Source organism: Pogona vitticeps, chromosome 4 (genome assembly GCF_051106095.1).
Source record: "Pogona vitticeps strain Pit_001003342236 chromosome 4, PviZW2.1, whole genome shotgun sequence".
NCBI lineage: Eukaryota > Metazoa > Chordata > Lepidosauria > Squamata > Agamidae > Pogona > Pogona vitticeps.
In genome coordinates this window covers 208,538,649-208,562,573 of record NC_135786.1, presented here as the reverse complement: position 1 = coordinate 208,562,573, position 23,925 = coordinate 208,538,649, and the positions used below count along the sequence as shown (strand labels likewise).

Sequence of the window (23,925 nt, the reverse complement as noted above, 5' to 3'; positions counted from 1 at the left end):
GTTTGTCATCACTTTCCTCCCAAGAAGCAGGCGTCTTTTAATTTCGGGGCTGCTGTCTCCATCTGCAGTGATCAGAGTCCAAGAAAGTAGAATCTGTCACTTCCTCCATATCTTCCCCTTCTATTTCCCAGGAGGTGATGGGACCAGTGGCCATGATCTTAGTTTTTTTGATGTTGAGTTTCAGACCGTTTTTTGTGCTCTCCTCTCTCACCCTCATTACAAGGTTCTTTATTTCCTCCTCACTTTCTGCCATCAGAGTGGTATCATCTGCATATCGGAGGTTGTTGATATTTCTTCCGGCAATCTTAATTCCAGTTTGGGATTTCTCCAGTCCAGCCTTTCGCATGAGGTATTCTGCATATAAGTTAAATAAGCAGGGAGACAATATACAGCCTTGTCGTACTCCTTTCCCAATTTTGAACCAATCAGTTGTTCCATATCCAGTTCTGTTGCTTCTTGTCCCACATATAGGTTTCTCAGGAGATGGATAAGGTGGTCAGGCACTCCCATTTCTTTAAGAACTTGCCATAGTTTGCTGTGGTCCACACAGTGAAAGGCTTTTGCATAGTCAATGAAGCAGAAGTAGATATTTTTCTGGAACTCTCTGGCTTTCTCCATAATCCAGCGCATGTTAGCAATTTGGTCTCTAGTTCTTCTGCCCCTTTGGAATCCAGCTTGTACTTCTGGGAGCTCTCAGTCCACATACTGCTGAAGCCTACTTTGGAGGATTTTGAGCATAACCTTGCTAGCGTGTGAAATTAGTGCAATTGTACGGTAGTTGGAGCATTCTTTGGCACGGCCCTTCTTTAGGATTGGGATGTAGACTGATCTTTTCCATCTGAGTTGAATTCACCCATTCCTGTCCATTTCAGTTCACTGATGCCCAGGATGTTGATGTTTATTCTTGCCATCTCCTGTTTGATCACCTCCAGCTCCCCAAGGTTCATAGATCTTACATTCCAGGTTCCCATGCAGTATTTTTCTTTGCAGCACTGGACTTTCCTTTCACTTCCAGGCACGTCCACATCTGAGCGTCCTTTCGGCTTTGGCCCAACCACTTCATTAGCTCTGGAGCTACTTGTACTTATCCTCCGCTCTTCCTTAGTAGCATGTTGGACGCCTTTCGACCTGAGGGGCCGATCTTCCAGCGTCAAATCTTTTAGCCTTTTGTTTCTGGGGCGTTCTTGGCAAAGATACTGGAGTGGCTTGCCAGTTCCTACTCCAGGTGGATTGCGTTTAGTCGGAACTCTCCACTATGTCCTGTCCGTCTTGGGTGTCCCTGCACGGCATAGCCCATAGCTCCTCTGAGTTACTCAAGCCCCTTCGCCACGACAAGGGAGCAATCCATGAAGGAAGATCCATCTGATACCCTGTTCTTAAAAGATTTTTTTTTTTTTTTTTTTTTTTTTTTGGAGATGACTGGACTCAATTCAGCTGTTAGCCACCTTAAAATTGTCAGAACGGCAGAAGACAAATAAAACGCTGACTTTGTTTAGAGCAGATCCACTGAAAGCAATGAGGTGTGCCCATTATGACTGGCAATAATTTCAGTCAAAAACCGGGAGAGGAACACTTTTATTGGACCACTACAAATTCAAAAGTAGGCAAACTCTTCATCAGGCTGAACATTACCGAGGGGGGAACAGGAAAATTCAGCTGGGTCTAGTCAATGGGAGAGGGTACAGCGTCTTATCTGGGAATAACCGGATCGCCTATTTTGGGCGGCTGCGAGTCAATTTTGCAAAAGAGACACTAGGAAAACTAAGACCCTGAGTCCCTTTACAGCATATCGTCTCTCCACTTGTGATGTGTCGGCCGAAACACGCTCGCCTCGAAGCAGGTGCCGCTCTACTCAAGGGCATTCATTCATTCCCTCTTATAAAATGACGGGATACTTTGAAGATCGCTTATTCATAGGGTCGCCCATCCGTCGGAGGCGACTTGACGGCCCATAAGAACAACATAAAATGCACAGTAGCCTAAACACACGAAACGTGAAGGAATTCAGGACATCGTGTGAACGCGTAGCCGCCGCCACTGTCACCAACCCGTGCCTAACCCCGTCCAGCCCACCCGCCCTTCGCGAAAGGGCCGGTAGGACCGCGCCGCCCGCTTCCGGGTAGGGCTGGTCGGGCGGGCGCAGGCGGATGACGAAGGGAGGCCTGCGCGGCGGCACGTGGTCGTGGGGAACCGTCGGGTCCCGGATGCGTTGTAAGTGGAGCCGTGCTGGGCTTGAGCTGTGCGAGGGAGTGGAGGGAGAGGGAATCAGGATCCAGGCCATCATCAGATTGCAGAGAACGTAAGCCAGTGTGTGCGCATCGTTTGTGTCATAGCCGTTTCCAAAGGAGGAGCCGTGTTCGTTTGTCTCAGCGTGTTGGCAAAAGAGAAGGAAGACGTGTCACAATATTTTGTCTCTCTCCCCCTCCCCCGTTTTCTTTTACCAACATGCTGGGTGTATTTTAGTACATGCGGGACATGGAAGACTTAATTCCATCCGATCCTGCAGAGGAAGAAGTGGGAAGCAAGACTTTCCCACTGGCTTAGCTGAGAACTAACAGCTCCGTCTGTCTCGGTTGGGAAACCAGCTGGTTCTTACACGAGGGCAGTTACGTAAAGATTGTTTTATATTTTGCAGAATTTTGGAAGCATTCAGAAAAGTAACTTTTTTGGACTAACACGTAACTGTTGGAGATGTCGGATATGGCGTCGTTGTTATTCCAAAAACATTTTTTCCTAAACTTTGTATCCTCAGCGGTCTCGGCTGCCCTCTTATGTTTGCATCTTACTAAAACTGGCAGTGAGTGGCTTACTTCAAGTGATGAGAGAGTCTTTTTGGGAGCAAAGAAGAGAGCCAGTGCAGTGTAATGGTGGGTACTGGACTGAGACTTAAGATATCCAGGTTGTAAAACCTACCGAGCCATTAAATCTACCAGTAATCTTGGGCTGATCCTTTCCTTCCAGTCTATCCAAAGTTATGAGTGTGCAGACAAAAACATGGTGGCACCTTAAGAGACTAACTTTTATATTTTTTAAATGTGAGCTTTTGTGGACAAGCTCACTTCATCAAACATAAGAGCATTTTGGTATCTTATGTACACTATACCGAACATAGATACTGTGAAGTTACAGCAGGAAGAAAGAGAGGTTTGTAGGCTAGCCTGACCTGATTGTGTAAAAGCCAGATATAAATGTGACTTAATTAACAAATGTAGGTGATATTGCAGTGTGTTTGTGTTCCCAAGAATAGTGCTCCCAGTTTTGTTTAGGCCCACATTCTTTCCTGGCTGGGTATGTGATGGGGGATGTCAGGAACGAGGAACTGAGAAAATTAAAGCTTGTAAAACTATGTATCTTCTGGTGGTGGGATTAATGGATCACTGGTTCTTCTAATCTCAACCATGAATCAAAGTGGCCTTGCTAATCAGACATGCAAATTATACCCATGTTTACCTGCCAGTTACCAGTCAAGAAACAACGCTTCCCACTTTGTCCACTGTCTTCTAGTTTGATCCAAAGAGATCTGGGAACTGGGCATCTGGGTCAATTTGATACATCTTTATTTAGGAATACGACCCACTTTCTCAAAGGGACCTACTCCAAAATAAATGTAAGATTGTGATCTTATTTATGGGAAAGCTTTTAAATGTTCTTTAATATTAGTGTTTACTTATGCAACAAAACATGCCACTGAATTACCGTACATAGTTAAAACAAATGACACTTCATTTTCTGTTGTATTCTAGACTATGGGCAAAAATAAGGCAAAAGGTCAGAAACAGATAAATGTATTCCATGTGGCCAACAAAAAAATAATGAAGGCTAAAAGTAAAGCCAAACCAGTGACAACTAGTCTTAAAAAGGTAAATATTAAGACATTTTTTCTCTTCATGTTACTTTGGAGTTTTGATGTTAATATATTAATGGACTCTTATGTGATTATCCCCTGCAAGTTAAACTAACCGGTTTTAACTATGGCACATGCAATAGCTGGAGAATGGCAGCCACAGAAATTTGCAGTGTCCAATTTTATGCCCGATCTATACATGCATTCAAGAATTCTGCTAATGCAGGGCTCCTTGTGGGTGTTTAGATGTGTTGCTATGTCCTGTGAAGCTTCCTCTGACTTAAGGCAACTCAATGAATGAATGATCTCCAGAATTTCTTGTCTTCAACTGCCCTGCTGAAGTCTTGTAAACTTAAACCTGTGGGCTACTTTAGGAAGTCAGTCCATCTCATATTTGGTCTTCATTTTTTCCTGCTCTCTTCCACTTTCCCCAGCATTATCATCTTTTCCAAAGAATCTTGCCTTCTCATGATGTGCCCAAAGAAGGACAGACTCAGTTTTATCATTTGTGCCCCCAAAAAATATTTTAGGCTTGATTTGATGTAGGACCCACTTGTTTGTTTTTCTGGCAGTCCAGAAAGAAGCTCTCCTTCAGTAATCAAATATTTTCCTGTCAGCTTTCTTAACTGTCCAGCTTTCACATCCATACATAGTGATCAACATATAGAACCCAATTTTTACCTTCTGCTTTCAAGAGTAGAGAAAAACACTCTCACCCTTTCTTGGGGGTATAAAACCATTATTTGTTGTTTGCTTGGCTGACAATGTGTGCCAATCTTCCTACCTTCCTAACATTCACTAACCCTAATGGTAGTGTCAGCTGTCAAAAAGTATATGTGCAGTACTGGAGTTCTGTGTGCACGGTGGATGTGGGCATTTCAGTTTCAAAAACCCTTCCTGTATGTGTGATACAAAAGATTTATCAGGGTGGCAGGACGTCTGCTGATTAATATGGCTTTCAGCAATCAAAAGTATTAACTCTGATTCTGAGAAATGAATAAACAACCTAAGTTGTTCCTGAGAATGCTTATTTTGGTCATTCACACTTTTTCTTGAAAACTGGAATATATAAGTGTAATAGACTAAATTACGAATATTCTATATTCATCGTGATTTTAAGACATGTCTTGTTCATAATAAGTTATTATAGCTATTACACAGAGAATACCTTACTTTTTCTTGAAATATAAAGAATTCATTTTTTTTTCTTTTTCCAAAGATCAATATTGTGAATAATGAGAAGGTTAACATGGTAAATAAGGTATTTTCAGAAGTACAGAAAGAAGTTAAGCAGTTATCCAAACCCATTTCTTCAGACTCTTCAAAGAAGCACCAGGTAATTGTTTTTATGAAGCCTCTGTCATCTGAAAAAACAACTCACCTGAATTTTTTAAAACATGCAATACTGATCTCATTCTTTAAATTAGCTAAAAGTGTGAAAACTTGTGCACAGTATTGTTACAGGGGAAAATTAAAACACTACAGGGGAAATTAAACATCAAACACTTCTTTTGCTGGGGGCAGGGAAAGGTCCCTGTTGATTTGGTAATAAGCAATATATACTGCTTGCATGCTTGGCAAGTAAAATAGCTAGAGTAAAACAGCAAAAACATAGTAAGCAGAATTCCTTAGGATACATTATATTTAGGCTTCAGTGTTCAATCAGGTGTCTTGAGAAACAAGACTTTTTGTTTCTGACAGATGTGCACTGGGCTAGATGTCTTTCAAATGTGAGGGTGTAAGGAGGGCAACAGTGGCACAGACTAAGGGCGGGCTGTCTCACCTTCTCCCTCGTGAGACAGGTCCCCAGTGGACCTGAGACTGCCTCTGGACAGAATGGGTGCCAGGAAAACCCATGTACGAAGAACCCAAGATGCTAGAATGGGGAACCAAGACAGAGGCCCCAGAGGAGGCCCTGCTTCCTGGAGGGGAGAGGGAGCATGAGAGTTGCCGAATATAAGGGAGGCAGAGGGGCAGGTGTCAGGAGAACAGGCTGGAGTAGGGGGTCCAGCCAGATGTGCTGGGGGGAGATAGAGGAAGAGGGAGCCAGGGGGTTGTCCTGGAGGACCCTAATGAGGGTGGCCTTGTGAAGAAAGACCCTCCCCAGGGAGAACTGGAGCCCACGAGTGACCCCTAGATTGCAGTACAGTTGAGGATGCCAAATGATGAGGTAGAAGGTGACCTTAACCCTCAACTACCTCTACAGCCTGATTACTGAGAATGGAAACACCGGGTAGAAAAGCACTGTCCCCAGGCTAGGAGGGCCAAATGCGAATCAGCTATGACGCTGGAGGAGACAGGCAACTGGAACACCAATGCCAGGCCACAGAGACAGGAAGACGAGAGAACCTGGGACTGTCACCAGTACCCTAGGTATCTAAAACGTCTCTGCTGCAGGCCTTGAGGTGCTGGTCAGTGTGGAGAACGCCACTAGGAGTAAAACAACTTGAAGCCATCCTGATGTTGCTAACTGCAGTTGTCCTCAGACTTGAACTTAAACCTGAGGGGAAAGCAGAGAACTCTCCCGAAGGTTGTTACAAGTGGTTTGTTTCTCCCCGATCCCAACTGCAAATAAACCCAGTTTGTCTTGAACTACTTTGGTGTCATCCATGGATTTGGGGATGAAGGAAGGAGCCTCGGCAGACATGGCCAGGGCTGGCAGGGCTCAGAGCGAGCTTTTCTAACAGTTTCAATATCTAAAGTATATATATGTATATATTTCCTTCCAGATTCCCAGGCCCCTGGAAGATGAACCAGCTAACGTGGATGCTGCTACTAACTTACTGTCCCAGTTGTAGTACAAGATTGTGTCGATGTCACACTTTCGGTATGTCAGCAAATAGCAGTTGTTTGTACAGTTTTTATTTTATTTGTTAATGTACAAGTATTGGCACTCTTTAATACAAACTACAAATAGTGCTTTCCTAAAACTAGGAAGATGGAATGCCAGAAGTTTTTTTTAAAAGAAAACTTAAAGTGCTAATAAAGAAGGCACTCCATGAAAATATATTCTTCGTTCACTGAAGAATGAAGCATAATCTAGACAATGCCCTTCATTTTACATCTGGCAGTGGAAGCTTTAGACATATGGCCAGCATCTTCAAATGACTATAGACTGTTCCCAAATTACCAGATCTGAAATTCAGTGCAATAGTTTTTCTGAAGTATAATGTTTATATAGTTTTAGTGAAAGCAGAGAAAATTAGGAAACTTTGGTTCCCAAAGAACAAATAAAGAGATTCACGGCTTTCAAGTAACTTCGGCTACTGTAACATTTGAATGTCAACCCTTGCCTCCCACTCCCATATTGGCTGCATTGCACTAAGAGGCCCCTTCCGTTTCATTAAGTTTAGAAGAATGTTCATAGTAACTAAGAGGAAGATGCATGCCCGGTGTTGGTAAATTACAAAGATTTACATTCATTATTTTAAATATTTGCATTATGAAATTAGCACTACAACATTACATAGTTAGAGGTAGATGAAGCAATCCAGCTGCATCAAATCTAGTAGTTCAGTATCTGCACATCAAAGAGATCACAAACTCCTTCATTATCATCCAGGTTGAAGCTGTAGTCATCTCCAGGGGTAGGAGATAATCGTAGGAGGGGAAAAACTGCAGAAAAGAAGTTCCTTAATTAGAGGTCATTCATCTACAAAAAGTGTGGCAAGACTTCAGGCTTGTTGGATTAACTTTGTTTCCTTTAACTAGAGCCCCAAGATCAACCAGAGCCAGGTACAAAGGTCATGTGCTTTGAAAATGGTGCCTCTGAGCACATTTTAAGAATTCTTTGTGAATAAAATTGATTTAAGTTCCCAGCCTTCTGAATACTGCAAACTTAACAGTATACTTTGGGTAGGGAAAAATGTGCTTGTTGCTACTATTAGTTCAAAGTCAGAAACTCTTCCCAATCTACTGCAAGTCACTAGGAGATTTGCCGGTAGATTCTAAACTACTTTCTGACTATTGTTGAGCTGCAGTCCTCTGCAGAAAATATAAGGAGGAATGTTAGAGAATACTCACCACACCTTCGAGAAAGTGCTCTAGCCCTGCCACCACAGTTATCACTTCCACCTATCTGAATAGGAGAGCCTTCCACTATCCACGGGGATTCTCCACATGAATCTACAGCCTCATCTTCAGGGTTTGCAGTTCATGTGGAAAGTCTCAGTGGATAGCAGGAACAGTCCTCCATATTTTCAGAATTACAACACTGGAAACAGATGAGGGTGAGGCTAGAGCGTTCCCCCAAGTGCATGCTACTGCTTAATATTAACCACTCAATAAGGCTGCAGAGTTCATGAGCTAATGTGACTTTCCTTGATCTACCCATCTATCAGTGTTTTTCTTTGGTTCTCATTGTGCCTTTATTTTGAATTGCAGAGCTAATCTCAAATGAATCAGCAAGATGAAATAAATGTCTTGTAATACAATTAATTATTCTTTGATAGAATGAGACGGTTACACACATGAGTAGTCTCAAGAAGGAGCTGATGTTTGTGCTCCTTTGCACTACAAATAAGCTTCAGGACACCTCTAACTGACACTACTGTTACATTTGAGGTAGTGTACTTCACTTTGATCCCCAACCGAAAATTTCATTTTCTGCAAGGTCCACTTTAGGTACAATACTCCAGGTCAACACATAGGAGTAGCAACCTAGTAGTTTTGCAGTATGAAATATGAGAAGCCATAGCATGCTAAGTGTTTAATGCTGGTTGTTCATGTAAATTTATACTAATAAAACAGGTTGTAACACACACTATGTATCATGTGTAAAAATGTTTGGTTTTCATCCTCCAGGTGCAAAGGTCGAAATCAGTTCAGAAATTTGGAAAAGACAGCTAGAATCTCTGATGGAATTACTACATTATTAGAGGAAAAGAGGTGTTGAAGACCAAGAACATTCCCACTTATAAAGCACTTGTGTGCCCCCATGCAGATGGCCAGATCATTTTCCACAGAAGAACTGAAATTCTGGAATGTTGTGAAAGAGCAAGTATACTTCTTAAGAGGACTCTTTCAAACTGGTGATTGCCAGAAACACACCGCCCATCATTGCCAGCCAGCAAGTCACCAGCTTGGGAAACATGGTTCTAAAGTGAACAGTTAAGGATGCAAGTTCCTCCCCCCCCCCCCGCCGACACTGAAATTTTTACTGCGATCAGAAAATAACCACCACAAGTAGTTGCTGTTTTTTAATCTTTGTACCTGGAGGCTCTGTACACTGGGATGGATTCAGGTTTTGGCCTGTGCAAGTAGACTGCTGAAAACTAACTTCTCTGCCCCTCCTTTATAGTTTTCTGGGAATGCTACATAGGGGTTGGGAGATTTTGCTCAATGAGTAAGTGTTGTGTGTGTGTGTGCGCACACGCGGGGCAGGGCGGATTCACAATTAGAGTACCCCAGCCTGCAGAAAGCAGATGCTGAACCCAAACCATTCTCATTTCAACCAAAATATTAAATCTAAAGCAGGTAAACTTTACTGTGCAACAAGACCAAATATAAGAAACTTACCATCAGAAGACATCAATTCATCAATGATATCACTGTTAATTATGCCTGTAAAGACAATGGTATATTTGCATATTTAGATAGTGTTAGCTTACAAATGAGAGGAAATTATGTAGCTCACACAGGTAACAAACTCATGCAGTTAATGCAGTAAATATTTAAACTGTCAGCAATTACTTAAAGATCCTGAAAATTCTTTACTTCAAATAATTTAGAGTGCTGTTTTTTGATGAGGCCACAAAGAACCGCTTCACTGTTGACAGTTTGTTCTCAGCTTACAAGGTACAGGGTACAAAAGAATCTTCAAGTAAGTTACAGAAGCCTCATGGCACAGTGGTTAAAACTGCTCACAACCCAGGCTCAATGCCAGATAGCCAGCTTGAGGTTCACTCAGCCTTCTATTCTTCTGAAAATTGAGTACCCAGCTTGCTCGGGTGTGTGTGTGTGTGCGTAGCCTGCATAATTAAACTGTAACCCGCCCAGAGACTGCTTTGAGCACTATGAGGCAGTGCATTTAAATATATATACAAGCAGTGCAAAGACCCTCAAAGGTTCATCCAGCAGCTAAATATTAAAAGAACAGTACTGGCCTCCCTCCCTTTTTCTGTTTTACATATGTAAGGATAATAACATACCCTTCCTCAAAGTAAAAAAAAAAGATATTTTTTTACCTCCAGGCTCATCCATCTTTGCTATGTCAAATGTGTTGGGCTTGAGAATACTATTAACATCCAGTGGGAGGTACTGGCAAGTATTTGAACTAGGTGTGGTTTCAGTCACAAGGCTGTCATACAGCTCAGAATCTGAAATGCTGTCATAAAGGGTTTCTGGAGCGGAGATCTCTTGTAAGCTGATGTCTGGAACAACATAAAAGTTAATGTTAAAAACCAACATGCTGGTTCAGAAGTATAGACTTGAAACTGATACAGCATGAGCTCTTACGTACAACATGGCCAAAAAATAGGGCTAGAAATCAACCTATCCAAACTTAGTGGGAATCAGTTGGAAGGTCTACTGAGGTCAATATAAACACACAGGCAAGACTTGATGAGGGTGGTCATTCATATAATATTGTCCAAAGCTGTTTAGGACAGAAAGAGCACATGATGAGTTGGACTTGAAAACTTTACTAGCAGCTCTAGCAAAATCAGAGGACTTTCCTTACCAATCACGCTGGATCACTGCAAAGGCCTATCTACTCTAGCAGTCTGCGCAGTAATGAAGTAGATGCCCACCGATAGTTCTCAGCAGATTTCTAGATCCAACCAGTGTCTGAATCACGTTTTGCACGAGCTAGAGCTTCTGAACCGTCTCTAACAGCACCTCCATATGAAGTGTGTTGCAGCAGTACAGTTTAGAAATAACCAGTACTAGTAACTGCAGTTAATACTAACATGCAGTTGCTTCCAGCAGTGACAATCTCAATAACATATGTTGAAGATTCTTAGTATTTCAGTAATGTTAGATTTAACAAGAGTCACTTGACATTGCCTGCATTTAAATCATCACTAGCTCATTCATTCAGAATATGCATGGCATTCTGTGCTGGCTGTCACAAAAGAGACCAGCACTGGAAATGATACATTTCTAGATAACCCTGGATTTTCATTTGTCTTAAGTGGGAAAGCCACGAACCAAGATTTTTATGATTGTATTCCAACAATCTGAAGTGGGCTCCTTTTGCCCAGTGCTTTACTTGTGGCAGTAGTGTACTGCAACCTCCATCTCAGCTGTTACTCAGTTGAGATGGAAAATGCAGAAGGTCTGTGATTAGATCCAAGGAGAAATCACATGAGATGTTAGTGTCCTCCTTTCTGCTTACAGGTAGCTACCACAGGGGAAGAGGTGCGTTTAGGAAAGGGAATTCATTGCATCTGCAATTGTTATTTCAGGTCTTGGCAAGGAAGGTTGTGATAGAAAGTGCACACTTACAGCCTCAGACTTTGTTTCTGCATCATTCCACTAGACATCACACCTGGTTACCAGGTTATAATTACACAACTTACAGAATCTCAGGATGGAATGAGTGAGAGGCATAATGGGCAGAGTCAAGTCCTATGACAGGATAATGAGAAAATCCAAGTACTGATCACTGCATATTACTGAATTTATGTTTTTCCAAATAATTCCTCTGATTTTCTGCACCCACCTGTTGGTGTACCTGTGACTGCTGTCTGTGGAAGAGATTGTTCCTGAGCAGGGTCTCCAGATTCTTGTAACCTCTGGGGATCTACACTGTGTTTAGGAGGAGTCAATAGAACTGCAGGTTGTGACTGAGGTTGCAGAAGGTCATCTGGTGGTGGTACTGGAAATACGACTGGCTTGGAGGAACCGGATTCTTTATTTATGAGCAGCACATGGATAGGTCCTGAATTACTCTTTAGATTAATCTGGTATTTCTTTTGTCCCTTTAGAAATACAGCACAATTAGAAAGCAAAGTTACAATCTTTTTACAGAAGTAGAACCACCAGTTAAGCCAGATATGGCTGCAGTCAAAAACTAGATATTCTACTGTTCTTAAGTGGAGAACCAGCCTGGTGCCAGTTTTTTCCCATGCAGCTGCTCAACTGGCTTCTTTCCAATATACAACTTTCCTGCTGTGTTTCTCTATTGATTGATTGATTGATTTGATTTGATTTGATTTGATTTATACCCCGCCCATCTGGCCTAAAAGGCCACTACATTTTATCAATGTACAAAGACTGAATTTGGCAATCTACTTTTCCTAGTGCCTCCAAGTCTTGGAAGTGCACGGAAGAACAGAGTGAGAGAAAGTTACACGAGAAACAAAATTTTCATTACTCTGAATTGATGTAATAAATGACAGACAAAGTGCAAGAACTGGAAAAAAGTTTAAGAAGGACAATATTCTCATACAAACAATACATTTCAGTGTCAGCATGACTAAGTCTGGCTCCAACTTACTGTCAATTTCCTTCTGCCACCTACAATAAAACACTACATTTTATGTCTCTTCCAATTAAATGGCAATTACTGTACTACTGAACATTATTTAAAAATGACCCAACAATATTTTTTTCTAAAACAACCAATAGGGTCATTTTTAAGTGTTTCTAGCAATAACAAACCAGTAACTTCCACAATAATTGTTTTCCAATTTCTGAGACATACAAAAAGAGTAAGCATTATAAAACAAGCTAGATATATTCCTATCTTTATTATTAAGGAAACAAATTATTCAAATACTCCCTCTGCCACACGCGTACAAATTATAACACAGGCACTACTTGGGGCCAATGTGTACTTTTTGCCAATTAATTAGATGAAAACAGATGTTCATACATACCACATGAGGTAAGGGAACTTCCAATTGTGTCCCAGCAGGTGCCTGAATTGCTAGTAGTGTGTCTCCTGATTATGAAGCAAATGTCAAACATCAGTTAAATGCATTTGTACACATTTTTGGATGATACACAATCAATTCAGAACAGAGTTTCATCATCAGCTGGAAATCCTGTCATTTTCACGTGCTTGACAAAAGTCCAATCCAGGCAATATTACTACTAGTTTTCAGATCACATGAAAAGCTTCCATGCATAGAAAGTTTATTTTCCTTAGCACATGCCGTATGCGTGTAAAAAGCTGTGAAAATACTCTGCTACACACTAGGGAGTGATCGGTATCGCAATCAGCACGCTGATAACTGTGTGATCGTAATACTAGGAAGGGATTGTCACTCTCGAATTGGCCTTCTCAGCCACACTAGACGCTGTTCTAAGACCTCTATTCAGAGCATGTTACCATAGTCTCTTGAGACTGAAGGACGCCTACACATAATGAGGGAAGTAGGGGTGGCAGAATCCCCACATTGTTACTTGGTTTACTCAGTTAATAATTCCTGAACAAGGTTAGATAGAATCTACAGTATCATATTTAAGAAAAGGCCATGGCTACTGTCAACACCATAGAGTCCTTAAATACAAGTTATGTTTTAATGGTGAGAGAGGCTACTTGTTCCAAATTTGGCCATTTCACTTCTTTGTGTTCTACCAGGCCCATCCACCCCTTACCGCAAATTCATCTTAATATTAATCTTCATCTGGTACTGGTTTCTTTTCCTTAACATGTTTGCTCAGAAGCCAAATCTCCCATATTCAGTCTAGTATCACATGTTCAGTCTGGTGCATCTAGTTCTGCTTAAAGCAGCAGTATGCAGCATTTTGACTGGTAGAATCCTATCTTCTAAAAGGCTCCTGAAGATAAGAGCAGTGATTGTAAAACAGGCTTCTTTCTACATTTGAAAATCAGAACCAGTTCGAAGGGGGAGGGCTTGCTCTTTCTTTTAATCAGCCACTAAATTGCTATGCTATTGGCACTAACATTACAGCCTGCAGGACATGCAGTAAATATGACTAAGGTGTCCTCTCAGGAAATTTGCAACGAAATAAACTCATCAACTTACCATTGAAGCAGTCACAAATGTCTTCATGAGTGATGTATGAAAAAGTGCCATATGTCAAGGATTTTCTTCAAAATATGCTTGTAAGGTAACAGACTTGTGATATTTCCAAGGTTTTTTTGTATTTGAGTAGCCTTCTTTCAATCTTTGCTAGACATATGCTAGATCACAGAATGAAATAAACTATTAAACTGTATTGTTGTTATTAATCCCCTTCCTCCTAACTTTTAGACATGACCCTTGAGTCTGCCCCCCTGCACCAGTAAGTGCTAAGAAACAAGAAGTGTAGTTGTTGTCAAAATAATATTTTCTCTCATTTTATAAATGGGATAGAAACAGACATAAAGTTATTACTTATATATTGAGAGAAGTCTCAAGGAAAAGTGCCCTTCTGTGAATGAGAAATGTTTCTGCTTTTATCAATTCCTCATATATCCTGCAGCCCATTCTTGTTACCACCAGCACACAGAGAACAACTATTGGCTGATTTAACTGAGAAATTACCTACCACTGGACATTTAATATAACCTTTTTTTCTATGTGTTGTTTTAACGAAGCAGCACTGTGGTAATTCAGTTCTCAAGAATTACTCAGTCTGTTCTAAAGGATATTGCTTATTTGTGGAATCTTCTTTAACATTTTTTATGCTTTGCTGTAACCACAATTTCTGCTGATCCAGTTCCTTTTCTTTTAGCTCTAGGTCTTCAATTTCTGCTTCAAGGTATCTTAATCTCTCCACAACCTCCTTTGTATTACAGCCTGCACCTATACCTCTTAAAAGAGAGTGAAAAAATATTAATACCACCGTAAAGTGGGCAACACAAAGACAAAAGTGGTAAAAATGCCACAGCACCATGGCTGTGACTATAATAAGTATTAATTCGGTGTATGCTTTTAGCAGGAAGCATAAGCCAAACGTTATAATATATTTTTTTTTTCCTTGAGGAAAAGAAAGGAAACATTTCTCTGATGGTGTGAAACAGTTAGATTTTCAAATCTTTTACTTCCCCTAAAAATTATAGTAGAACTGTAGAGCTGGAAGGGATCCTATAGATCATCAAGGTCAGCCCCTGTCAAGAAGGCATAGCGGGGAATCAAACTCCCAATTTCTGGCACTGCAACCAGATTCCTACACTACTGAACTATTATGAAGTGCCTCATGAATCAAGGTAGAATTATTTTGATTCTCTGAAAAACCATACAGCCAGAAAAATGATTATTTGTCTTTTGCTTTTAATATTGTAACAGAACATCAGACATTTGTTCTCTTTCACAACTGTGACTTCATTTAACAGTAGCAATTTCAATGGTAACATTGAAGTTAGAAAATGTTATTTTCACCACTATTCATTTATGCGTCCCATAGATGTATTTTATCTGCTATGTGCATATTATCACTTGCTGTAATGTTTTACTGTACACTTGAGAAACATATATGAGTGAACGAGACAAACCAATTTAAAACTGTCCAACAGAACTGGCACTCTTAGGCAGAAAAGCTATACAAACCTCCCATGCAGCAGTGATATTTAATCATCAGAGGCACAACTTTTTTGGGAACAGGAAAGCAAAGTTTTGGGTAGGGTGTCTGTACAGTGGGGCCTCGACTTACGAACGTCCCTACTTATGAAAATTTTGAGTTACGAAAAGCTCAGGCCACAAAATTTTGCTTCAACTTGCAGCCGGAGCTTCCAGTTATGAACAGAAAAAGGCAGGGGGAAAAGGCGGGGAATTCAAACCGTTGGTGGCAAAGGAGCTGCTTCTTCACCCTAATGGTTAGGAAAAGGGAGACTCGGTCTCCCGGACTTCCAACACCACTCCGATCTCCGCGCCGGGTGCCGGCTTCCCGGGCGTCCAAACCCCCTCCAGTGCCCTCTGCCTCTCATCCCCATTGCCCTCTGCCACCTGTCCCCACAGGGACAATAGGCAGAGGGCAGTGGGGACAAGAGGGAGAGGGAAGCGGGTGCAGCTTTGGAAGCCCGGGAAGCCGATAGCCTCCCCAACCTCCGCGCCGGTGCTGGCTTCCCAGGCATATAAACCCCCTCTGCTGCCCTCTGCCTCCCATCCCCATTGCCCTCTGCCTCCTGTCCCCGCAGGGATGGGAGGCAGAGGGCAGCGGAAGCCCGTGATTTTTTTTCCTTTGGCCATAACGGATTAATCGGTTTTCAATGCATTCCTATGGGAAATGGTGCTTCGACTTACGAAATTTTGAAGTTACGGCCACCGGTCCAATATGGATTAATTTCATAAGTCAAGGCACCACTGTAACTCATTGCTCCTTCACACAGTTTTGGTTATCATTTATGGACTGCAGAAAATATATTATATTCTCTAAATTCTAAATTAACTTATACATATGCATAATAGGTCATATTGCTCCAATAAATAGCCTCCCAAATTTCTGAATAAAAATTATTTTGGAAAGAAAAAGCCTAAAATTTACTAACTTCCACTGGATGCTGTTTTTTGACTTTTTTTCAATGAGATCTATCCCTTCCAGAACATTGGTGATGTCGTAAATCCGCCTCTTTTGTCTTACAGCAAGTGTATCAGCGGCCTGGCAGGTGAAAAGAGAAAGAACAATACATGCGGATGAAGGGCAAAAGGGGACACTCATCAGACAGCATCAATGAATCAGTACAAGCCTCCAAGGAATATTAATCTCAAGTCTAAAAGGGCAACTTCCCCAGCCAGCCATAGCCACAGATGTGTAGTGAGATGTCTAAGACCACCTTCCTTGCCTCTGGGTGAGGGACATAAGAATGAACTCCTCAAAACATGCTTATAGAATTCCTCACATGGGAATGTGTTCTTTAAGTGTTAGCCATGTGTGAGTCAACCGGCAGGGTAGAGGAAAGGAGGAAATGAGTTGAAAAGTTGGGTTTTTTTGAACAGGATGCAAAATAATCATGTACCATTTTCTTTAATATAATATATCAGGATTTCTGAGAATTAGATTTTTAAAAAGTGAATTCACCGTGGTGATTTATAATTTCAGTTGTAATTTTTGTATGTGTACTTTGGCTTATTGCACTGAGAAAATGTAACAGGCAATTGTAAAGGTGGGATTTCAGTGGATGAACAAATGAGTGAAAACCACAGACATCTTGTATGCAAGGGGAAATGAGAGAGAGAAAAAGGAAAAATTAGGTTAAATTCAGCAATGCTCTGTAAGTGTGCTCCAAAACATGTCTGTTTTATTGTGCCTACAGCAGTGCTGAATGCAAGAGCAGAAAGGAAGTAAAGGTCAACCCGTAAGTAACAACTAACATGATTAACAGCCTAAGCGTTGAGCCTCAAATTTTTGTGTTGGTTTGGGCTCAGTGTAAACTGTTGAGGAATAAAGCTGCCTGATTCCCAGCCCCCAAAGAGAACACAGTTTTCACTTTAACTTAGTTTTCTAAACCAACATGAAACCCATGGTTGCTACTTCTATCCCAAGAGTTGCTTTCTGGCAACAGCAACAAATACGATTTTCTGCAGTACTTTCTTCATTCTGAAACATATTTCAATTCAAATTGGTACAGCAATATCAACACATTTTGATTCAGCATCTATTTACAGATACAAAGGTGTTCACTTTCAGTCCCGTCCCCAAATTTGTATTTATAGCTGATCATTTAGAACTACAAGCATGACTCTAGTCACAAACTGAAAAATTCTAACATCTCACCAGATCAGTTCAAGACGGCTCCACCCACAAAATTCCAGTCAAAATGATTAAAGTGGTTTCGTAAACACTTAGCTATGTTGGCAAAACCGGGTTTCTCCACAACATAGTAAAGTTACTCGATTACGATTTTCTCCCACTCTCTGTGTCAAATTATGTTATCGGCACTTGAAAATTCAAACTCAAGCACTTTTTAAAGCATTGGTTTCAGGTCTAGTAAAAAAAAAGACAATTCTTCAACAGCCTCTCTAAAAGAAATTCCTTGTGTTCAGTAGCTGTACTCATTTTTTCATCTCTAATACTGCTTGTAGATAAGTGTTTATGGGAAACCTAGGGATATTTAAAAATTTATCAGAGAATGTTGGAACAAGTCACAGCAAAGAATACTGGCATTAAACCTTTAAAGCAAGGATGGGCAACTGGCAGTTGCCCACTGCTCCAAGCAAGTGTCAGCATAGGTGACCAACTCCAAACTCTAGCAAGATCAATCTAACAACTCTCTAATCAGGAAAGACAGAGTAGGGAATGTGAGGTAGAGAAAGGGAGAGGAATGTGGCTCCTCCACGAAAAAAAATACATTCCCAACCACTTTTACATATCTTATTTAGACATATTCTTGGACAGTTATCATGTTATTCCTGATTGACTGAACTTATCCAGGCATCCAATACTGGAAATCAGTTTTCCTTTACACACTTCCTTTTTGTAAAAATAAATAAATTTATTAAAGAAACACCTGACCTAAACAACATAAACCTAACACCACATTAAAATACAATTACATAATACACCAATGCCACCATCACCCTCAGGGCTAGCATTAATAATATTTTACATTTCATTCAGTCCATTTTCTCTCCAAAACCTCATTGTTTCTTCCCTCGGTGTATACCCCTTCCCTCTCCAAAATAGATATTCAAACAATACACTCCATATTTTCTTTAAATCATTATTTTTGATAGGCCTCTTCTTATTTTCATATCACATATCAGTTTATCATTAATTGCCATATCCCATAGTTCTCTATATCAGTGGTCCCCAACCTTGGGCCTCCAGATGTTCTTGGATTACAGCTCCCATAAACCTTCATCACTGCCTCTGCTGGCCAGGATTTCTGGGAGTTGAAGTCCAAGAACATCTGGAGGCTCAAGGTTGAGGACCACTGCTCTATACCATTCCTCTAAATTGAGTTGGTTATCATTTTTCCAGTTTCTTGCAAAAATTAACCTTGCTGCCATAATCATTATTACTATTAAGTCCTTATTTTCTTTCAACAATTGATCCTTCTTAACCAAATTCAATAAAGCCATTGATGGGGACATTTGAATATTTAATCCAGTTATTTCCCTTATTTCTTTAAAAATTTGCTTCCATTCTTGCTTTCTTACTTCACATGAGCACCACATATGTATATACATCCCCTTCTCTTTTTGCACTTCCAGCATAGTGATGATACATTTTTATTTATTATATTCAGTTTTACCGGCATTGAATACCACCTCCATATTACCTTATAATCCCTTACACACTTCCATGTGTATTATCTAAGACTGGTGTGGCTACTGTAATATATTTTTATTATCCATAAGCATAGATTAAGGAAACTAAAAATAATATCTGCTATGTGAGACACATACTTTCTTCCTCTCCAAACATTATACAGGTGCAACTACATTCCTGTATTATAAAATACACATATCTTTGTAAAAGGAAAATGTAACATAATAACTAAGCATTAAAGGAAGTAAATGACTGCCAAAAAGTGTTTATCTACTTTATTACCCACTCTATTCCACTGTACAAAAACACACATAATTTATACATGCAACCATAATAGTGCATATGCTGTAATAGTACAGTAAATACAAAAGTAAATTCCATGCAGGTAAAACCTAATAAAGTTAACCATTCAGCTCACTAAATAACCTGCTCCATGCATTCCAGTCAGGATGAATTGTGAAAATGAAGTTGTGGGAATCCTTAGAAAAAGGACCATGGCTTATTCAGGAATCTATGCAATAGGTAGTGAGTGCATTCAAAGCTTGCAAAACGTGACTTTACTTATCTGAAGTTTGTGCATGAAGGACAGAAGGTTCACCACCCCACAATTTAAGGGCTCATTCACAACTCAGCCAGATGAAGCAAGTTTTGCACAGTAACTACCTCCACCATGCCCAAAACGCAGAGTATAATATGACTGTTTATCTTGTACAGAAGAAAATTCTCATCCTTATTTTTTTTTCAGGAATTATTAATGCATACCAGGATGGATCCAGACTAAATCAGCTGAACTTAGTTCCTCCTGAAATTGATGGGACTTTAGTAATGTATAGTTTTTCCTACTGGCTGGGCAAAGTAGGTCTACATGTGCCTTATGTGGATAGCAAAGTAAGCCATATACACATATTCTTCCATCATGCAGAGAATCTTCAGCTGGCTAAGTGTGTGAAATCAGTCCTTAGGTGGAGAGTACTGTAATTAGATCCGTAGCCAGCAAAGTACAGTATAAATACCAGCTTAAGGTGCAGACTACCTTCACTTCCTAACACAATAGTGAACTGATCTACTTCAGTAGCAAAAGTTCTTTAACAGGTTTATTCTATGCATGTTTGAACACAAACAACAGTTAACTCAGTGGGGTCTTATCTGGGGGGTAAACTTCTTAACTGCAAACTTTCTTGGGAATAAAGGTGCAACGTACTTCTGCAATTCATCTCATCTGGTAGAGTTCACTAACAGTTTCATAGTGTAACTACTACAAATCTTTTACAATCTTTGCCTTGTAGAACCACAGTTCTAATGTTAATGATGAGATAATGGATGCCCAGGGGCCACCAAGGAAACACAGTCAAGTAAGAAACTGAATCATCCTGATCACAATTCTCCACAATTTAGAAAAACAACTGGAGGAAATGTCAATTTAGTCCAATCCCTGGTGATATAGGAAATCTACTACTACTGCCTCTCTGATGGGTGACCAACTTGCCTCTGTTTAAAAAGTCTCACAACAGAAAATTCACCATGTTTTGAATTGATTTTTCCCCTTAGGGACTTCAGATTCATTGCTACTCTGTTAACCCCTCAAAATATAATAAAAATGCACTCTATTTTGATTAAAGTATTTCATTATTTTATCTGGATCATCAAAATTTGGATTCAAGTCACACCTTTCCAAGAGATTTCTCACTGAACCTTAGAAGATCATTCTCTGGTGTGATTATCACTCATTTTTGTTCCATTCTTGTTTCCTCCTAAATTCACAATGGCAGTTTCTTAATAGATTTCTTTTTTTTAATGTCCCTGAATGATTATGGGACCTTGCTACTTGGTGCAGCACCTTTCCTTCAGATCTACCACCTGCCCTACCCATACCTTTCAATTGCTAATGCTGCATGGGAGGCCCGGAAATCTACAACTAGGAATCCAGCCTTTTCAGTGGTAGCCACCTCATTATGGAATTCACCACCAGAGGAAATGCAGAGACAATGAAGGAGTTCATCATTATGAATTAAATTTCCTTTATTCTGAAACTTTTCTGAGGACACATAAGTAGGGGGACAGCTTTATGCAGAAATCATCTTCCATACATTCCAAAAATGTATGTGTGTGTGGCTTGCAAGTACTAGAAATGCTTCTAAAGTCTCTGTTAGTTCCATTTCAGGCCTTCTAAACATTCTGTAGAAGTTCTGGAAGGGAACCTACTAGAGATGGGGGTATTCGTATAGGAATATCCCTGCACAGGTGGAGGTAACAAGGGTCCAGCCTCGAACAGCTACTCTTTGACCAGGCAGAGAGGCTTGTGGTCCCGCCTCCTGCCAGGAGTGGCTCACCAATCGCGATCTCCAGAGCTTGGATGGGAGTGTGGACCCCGCAGCATGAGCGCATCAGTGAGTGGACCGTCCGCCACCCACCCATTGTTATCTCCATCTGTGCAGAGATATTCGTACCCCCATCTCTAGAACCTACCCTCATATATTGTATACAGAGTCTCCCTGCACCGAGAGAGAACCAGTGAAAGAGCTCGCACAGCCACACACCTCTGCCACTCCTACATTTTGCAGGGCGATGTCTTCAACTTAGTGCCATTTAATTGCGTTGGACTTCAACTCCCAGTATCCCTCACCATTGGTGGCTATATTAACTATAAACATCTAGAACACACCAGATTGGGTAAGATTATTGTACGGTTACAATAATGTACAGTTATGCATACATACTATATACTCAAGAGGAGCATCTTCCCCAACAGTACAAACTGGTCAGAAGGAGAATTAAATGGGCTGCCACTCGAATGAAAAAAATGCAGTAGTTTATAGCACTGGATTTTGGCCAAGGAGGCCTATGTTCAAATGGCATCATTTCTGTCACAAATGCTGATTACTCGCACATTTTTGGGGGACCAGTCACTGCCTCTCTCTCTGTGTGTGTGTGTGTGTGTGTGTGTGTGTGTGTGTGTGTGTGTGTGTGTGTGTGTGTGTGTGTGTGTGTGTGTGTGTGTGTGTGTGTGTGTGTGTGTGTGTGTGTGTGTGTGTGTGTGTGTGTGTGTTAAGAAACCAGCACTAAACGGGGAGGGCATGAATGCAGCTGCAAAGCCACTGAACTACCTCGCAAGGTTGTTGCGGAGCCAAGTCACACTTGATCTCTTAGAGCTCCTTGGGAGAAAAAAGGGGAGTGCACTTCCCTCCTTCTCCAAAATGCACTTCTTGCTTTCTCCAGGCGCACCCCTCTCAGTCTGAGGATTCCTGTCGGGGACTCTCAGGCCATGAAGTGCCTTCTTCCCTCCCGGACCCCTAAGCCCACCCTACGTCTTCCTATTACCGACGGCCCCCCCGCCCCTGCCCCCGCCGGGCTCCGCACACGCACCGCTTTCAAGTCCAGCACGCCGTCTTTGGCCTCCTGCAGGAGCGCCACGAACTTGGTGGTGAGCAACCCCAGGCTCTTCTCGTGGCGGCTGCTGCTGCTGTTGGCGCCCAGCGTGCCGGCGCCGCCTTCCAGGCTCCCGCTGTTGCTGCTGCTGCTGCTAGAAACCGACTCGGGCGGCAGCGTCGTCGCGGCCATGCTGCCTCAGCCCTTAGTTCGCCTCCGTCCCTCCCTTCCTCCCCCGCTCGGGCCAGTGAGGGTTCCCCCCCCCGGGCGCGGAGTCCCCACGTGGCCCCGCCGGAGAGCCTTGGCCGCGAGGGAGCACAGCTGGGCCCCCGACGAGAGCGGCGGCGGCGCCCCCGGCCCCTCTCCTTCTCGCCCACCGGCTGGTCCGAGGGGAGAGGAAGTGACGCTGCCCCACACAGTTGCTGGGAGACCGAAAAGTTTTGTTTAGAAGGGGGAGAGGAAGAGTGGCGGGAGGGGGGCGTTGTTGATTGAGGAGGTGGGGCCCGAGGATTAGAGGGGGGGGAATGTGCGGGAAACCCCTCCGGCGATCTCCTCAGGGCAGGCGGAACAGATGGTTTCCTGATTTGCAAGGCGGCCAAAGGCAAAGGGCGCCCGGTTACCCTGGCTTGCATGGCGTCTGGCGTGCCTGCCTGCCTTGTGCCCGGGACACAAGGGGCTTGGGACTTCCGCGTAAACGGGCGTCAGGTTGCGCGGCACGACTCAAAAGCCGAGAGGCAAGCACCACTCGCTGAATGTAGGAGGGTTTACTTCTGAGTAAGCGTGACTAAGTAAGCGCACTGAGCCGCCTTTACGTCACAGACACAGACGTGCAGTTCGTTAAAGCTGAGGAGAAACGACACTTGGAAGTCCTTTAAAGGGCGGCCGTCTTTCAATTTCCCATCTCGTTTTCCAAAGTGCTTTTGGTTACCTCAGACTTCACACAGCTAATGCGCCCGTCAGAATTATAACGCAGTCACCCACTATGGATCGCTGTCCTCCAGATACTAGGTTACATACTCCCATCATCCCCCATGAGGCTGACTGTGGTTGCTGAAAGTTGGGGGTCCAAGAGGTAGATATCCGCACGTGCCCCTCTAGGAAGTGCTTAGAAAAGTTGACACTCGATGGTCTTGTTATTCCACATACAATTCGCTTCAACGATTATGAAGTATAAATAGGTGTGATTTTAATACTCATTAAGGATTCTAATTCCTGTCATAGCTAAGGGGAAGACAAGTAAAATGGAGTACATATGTAAACTCCAGTCAGTTGTCAAGTACTGCATAACTAGATCTCTTTCCTGCCTCCTCCAAGGAGTATTTACTCATTCTGTCAAGGGGGCAGTATTTCATTATAAAAATGTGTAAACAGGATAAATTTTTCAACATCTGTCATGTAACCACATTTGACATAGCCTGGATTGGCTAGCAGGAGCAGATATATAATGAAACATTCTATTTTATTGGGAGAAGCATCCAAACCTCTTCCAGCGTGGGACCCCATTTGTGCCCCAAATCCTGTTGCTTAGTGTAAAATTGCACTACACTAGGCCCATTGAATCAATGAGTAAACTTGTCCATATTGATTGAAATGGATCTTTTCTAACGGTG

General features: G+C 41.9%; 2 protein-coding genes across 6 annotated transcripts; one reads left to right on the top strand and one right to left on the bottom strand.

Annotated features, from left to right (window-relative positions):
- Positions 1–2,157: 2,157 nt before the first annotated feature.
- On the top strand, positions 2,158–9,565 carry RBIS (ribosomal biogenesis factor). Of its 4 annotated transcripts, none has more exons than XM_020808099.3 (5): positions 2,158–2,299; positions 3,744–3,860; positions 5,064–5,180; positions 6,574–6,671; positions 8,648–9,565. In XM_020808099.3, the coding sequence occupies exons 2-4, from the start codon at positions 3,747–3,749 to the stop codon at positions 6,640–6,642; spliced, it is 300 nt and encodes a 99-aa protein (XP_020663758.3). In that variant the 5' UTR covers positions 2,158–2,299; positions 3,744–3,746; the 3' UTR covers positions 6,643–6,671; positions 8,648–9,565. The 4 variants fall into 4 exon arrangements, with proteins under 4 accessions (XP_020663758.3, XP_078249703.1, XP_078249704.1 ...); XM_078393577.1 differs by having other exon boundaries at positions 2,190–2,307; XM_078393578.1 differs by having other exon boundaries at positions 2,193–2,211.
- E2F5 (E2F transcription factor 5) lies at positions 6,691–22,587 on the bottom strand. 2 transcript variants are annotated; one of them, XM_020808098.3, is made up of 9 exons: positions 22,313–22,587; positions 16,227–16,336; positions 14,391–14,552; positions 13,783–13,826; positions 12,667–12,731; positions 11,520–11,766; positions 10,030–10,215; positions 9,362–9,406; positions 6,691–7,459 (listed from the first exon to the last, which is right to left on the bottom strand). In XM_020808098.3, exons 1-9 carry the CDS (start codon positions 22,505–22,507, stop codon positions 7,350–7,352), a joined length of 1,164 nt encoding a protein of 387 aa, XP_020663757.3. In that variant the 5' UTR covers positions 22,508–22,587; the 3' UTR covers positions 6,691–7,349. The 2 variants fall into 2 exon arrangements, with proteins under 2 accessions (XP_020663757.3, XP_020663756.3); XM_020808097.3 differs by having other exon boundaries at positions 11,508–11,766; positions 22,313–22,582.
- Between the last annotated feature and the right edge of the window lie 1,338 nt (positions 22,588–23,925).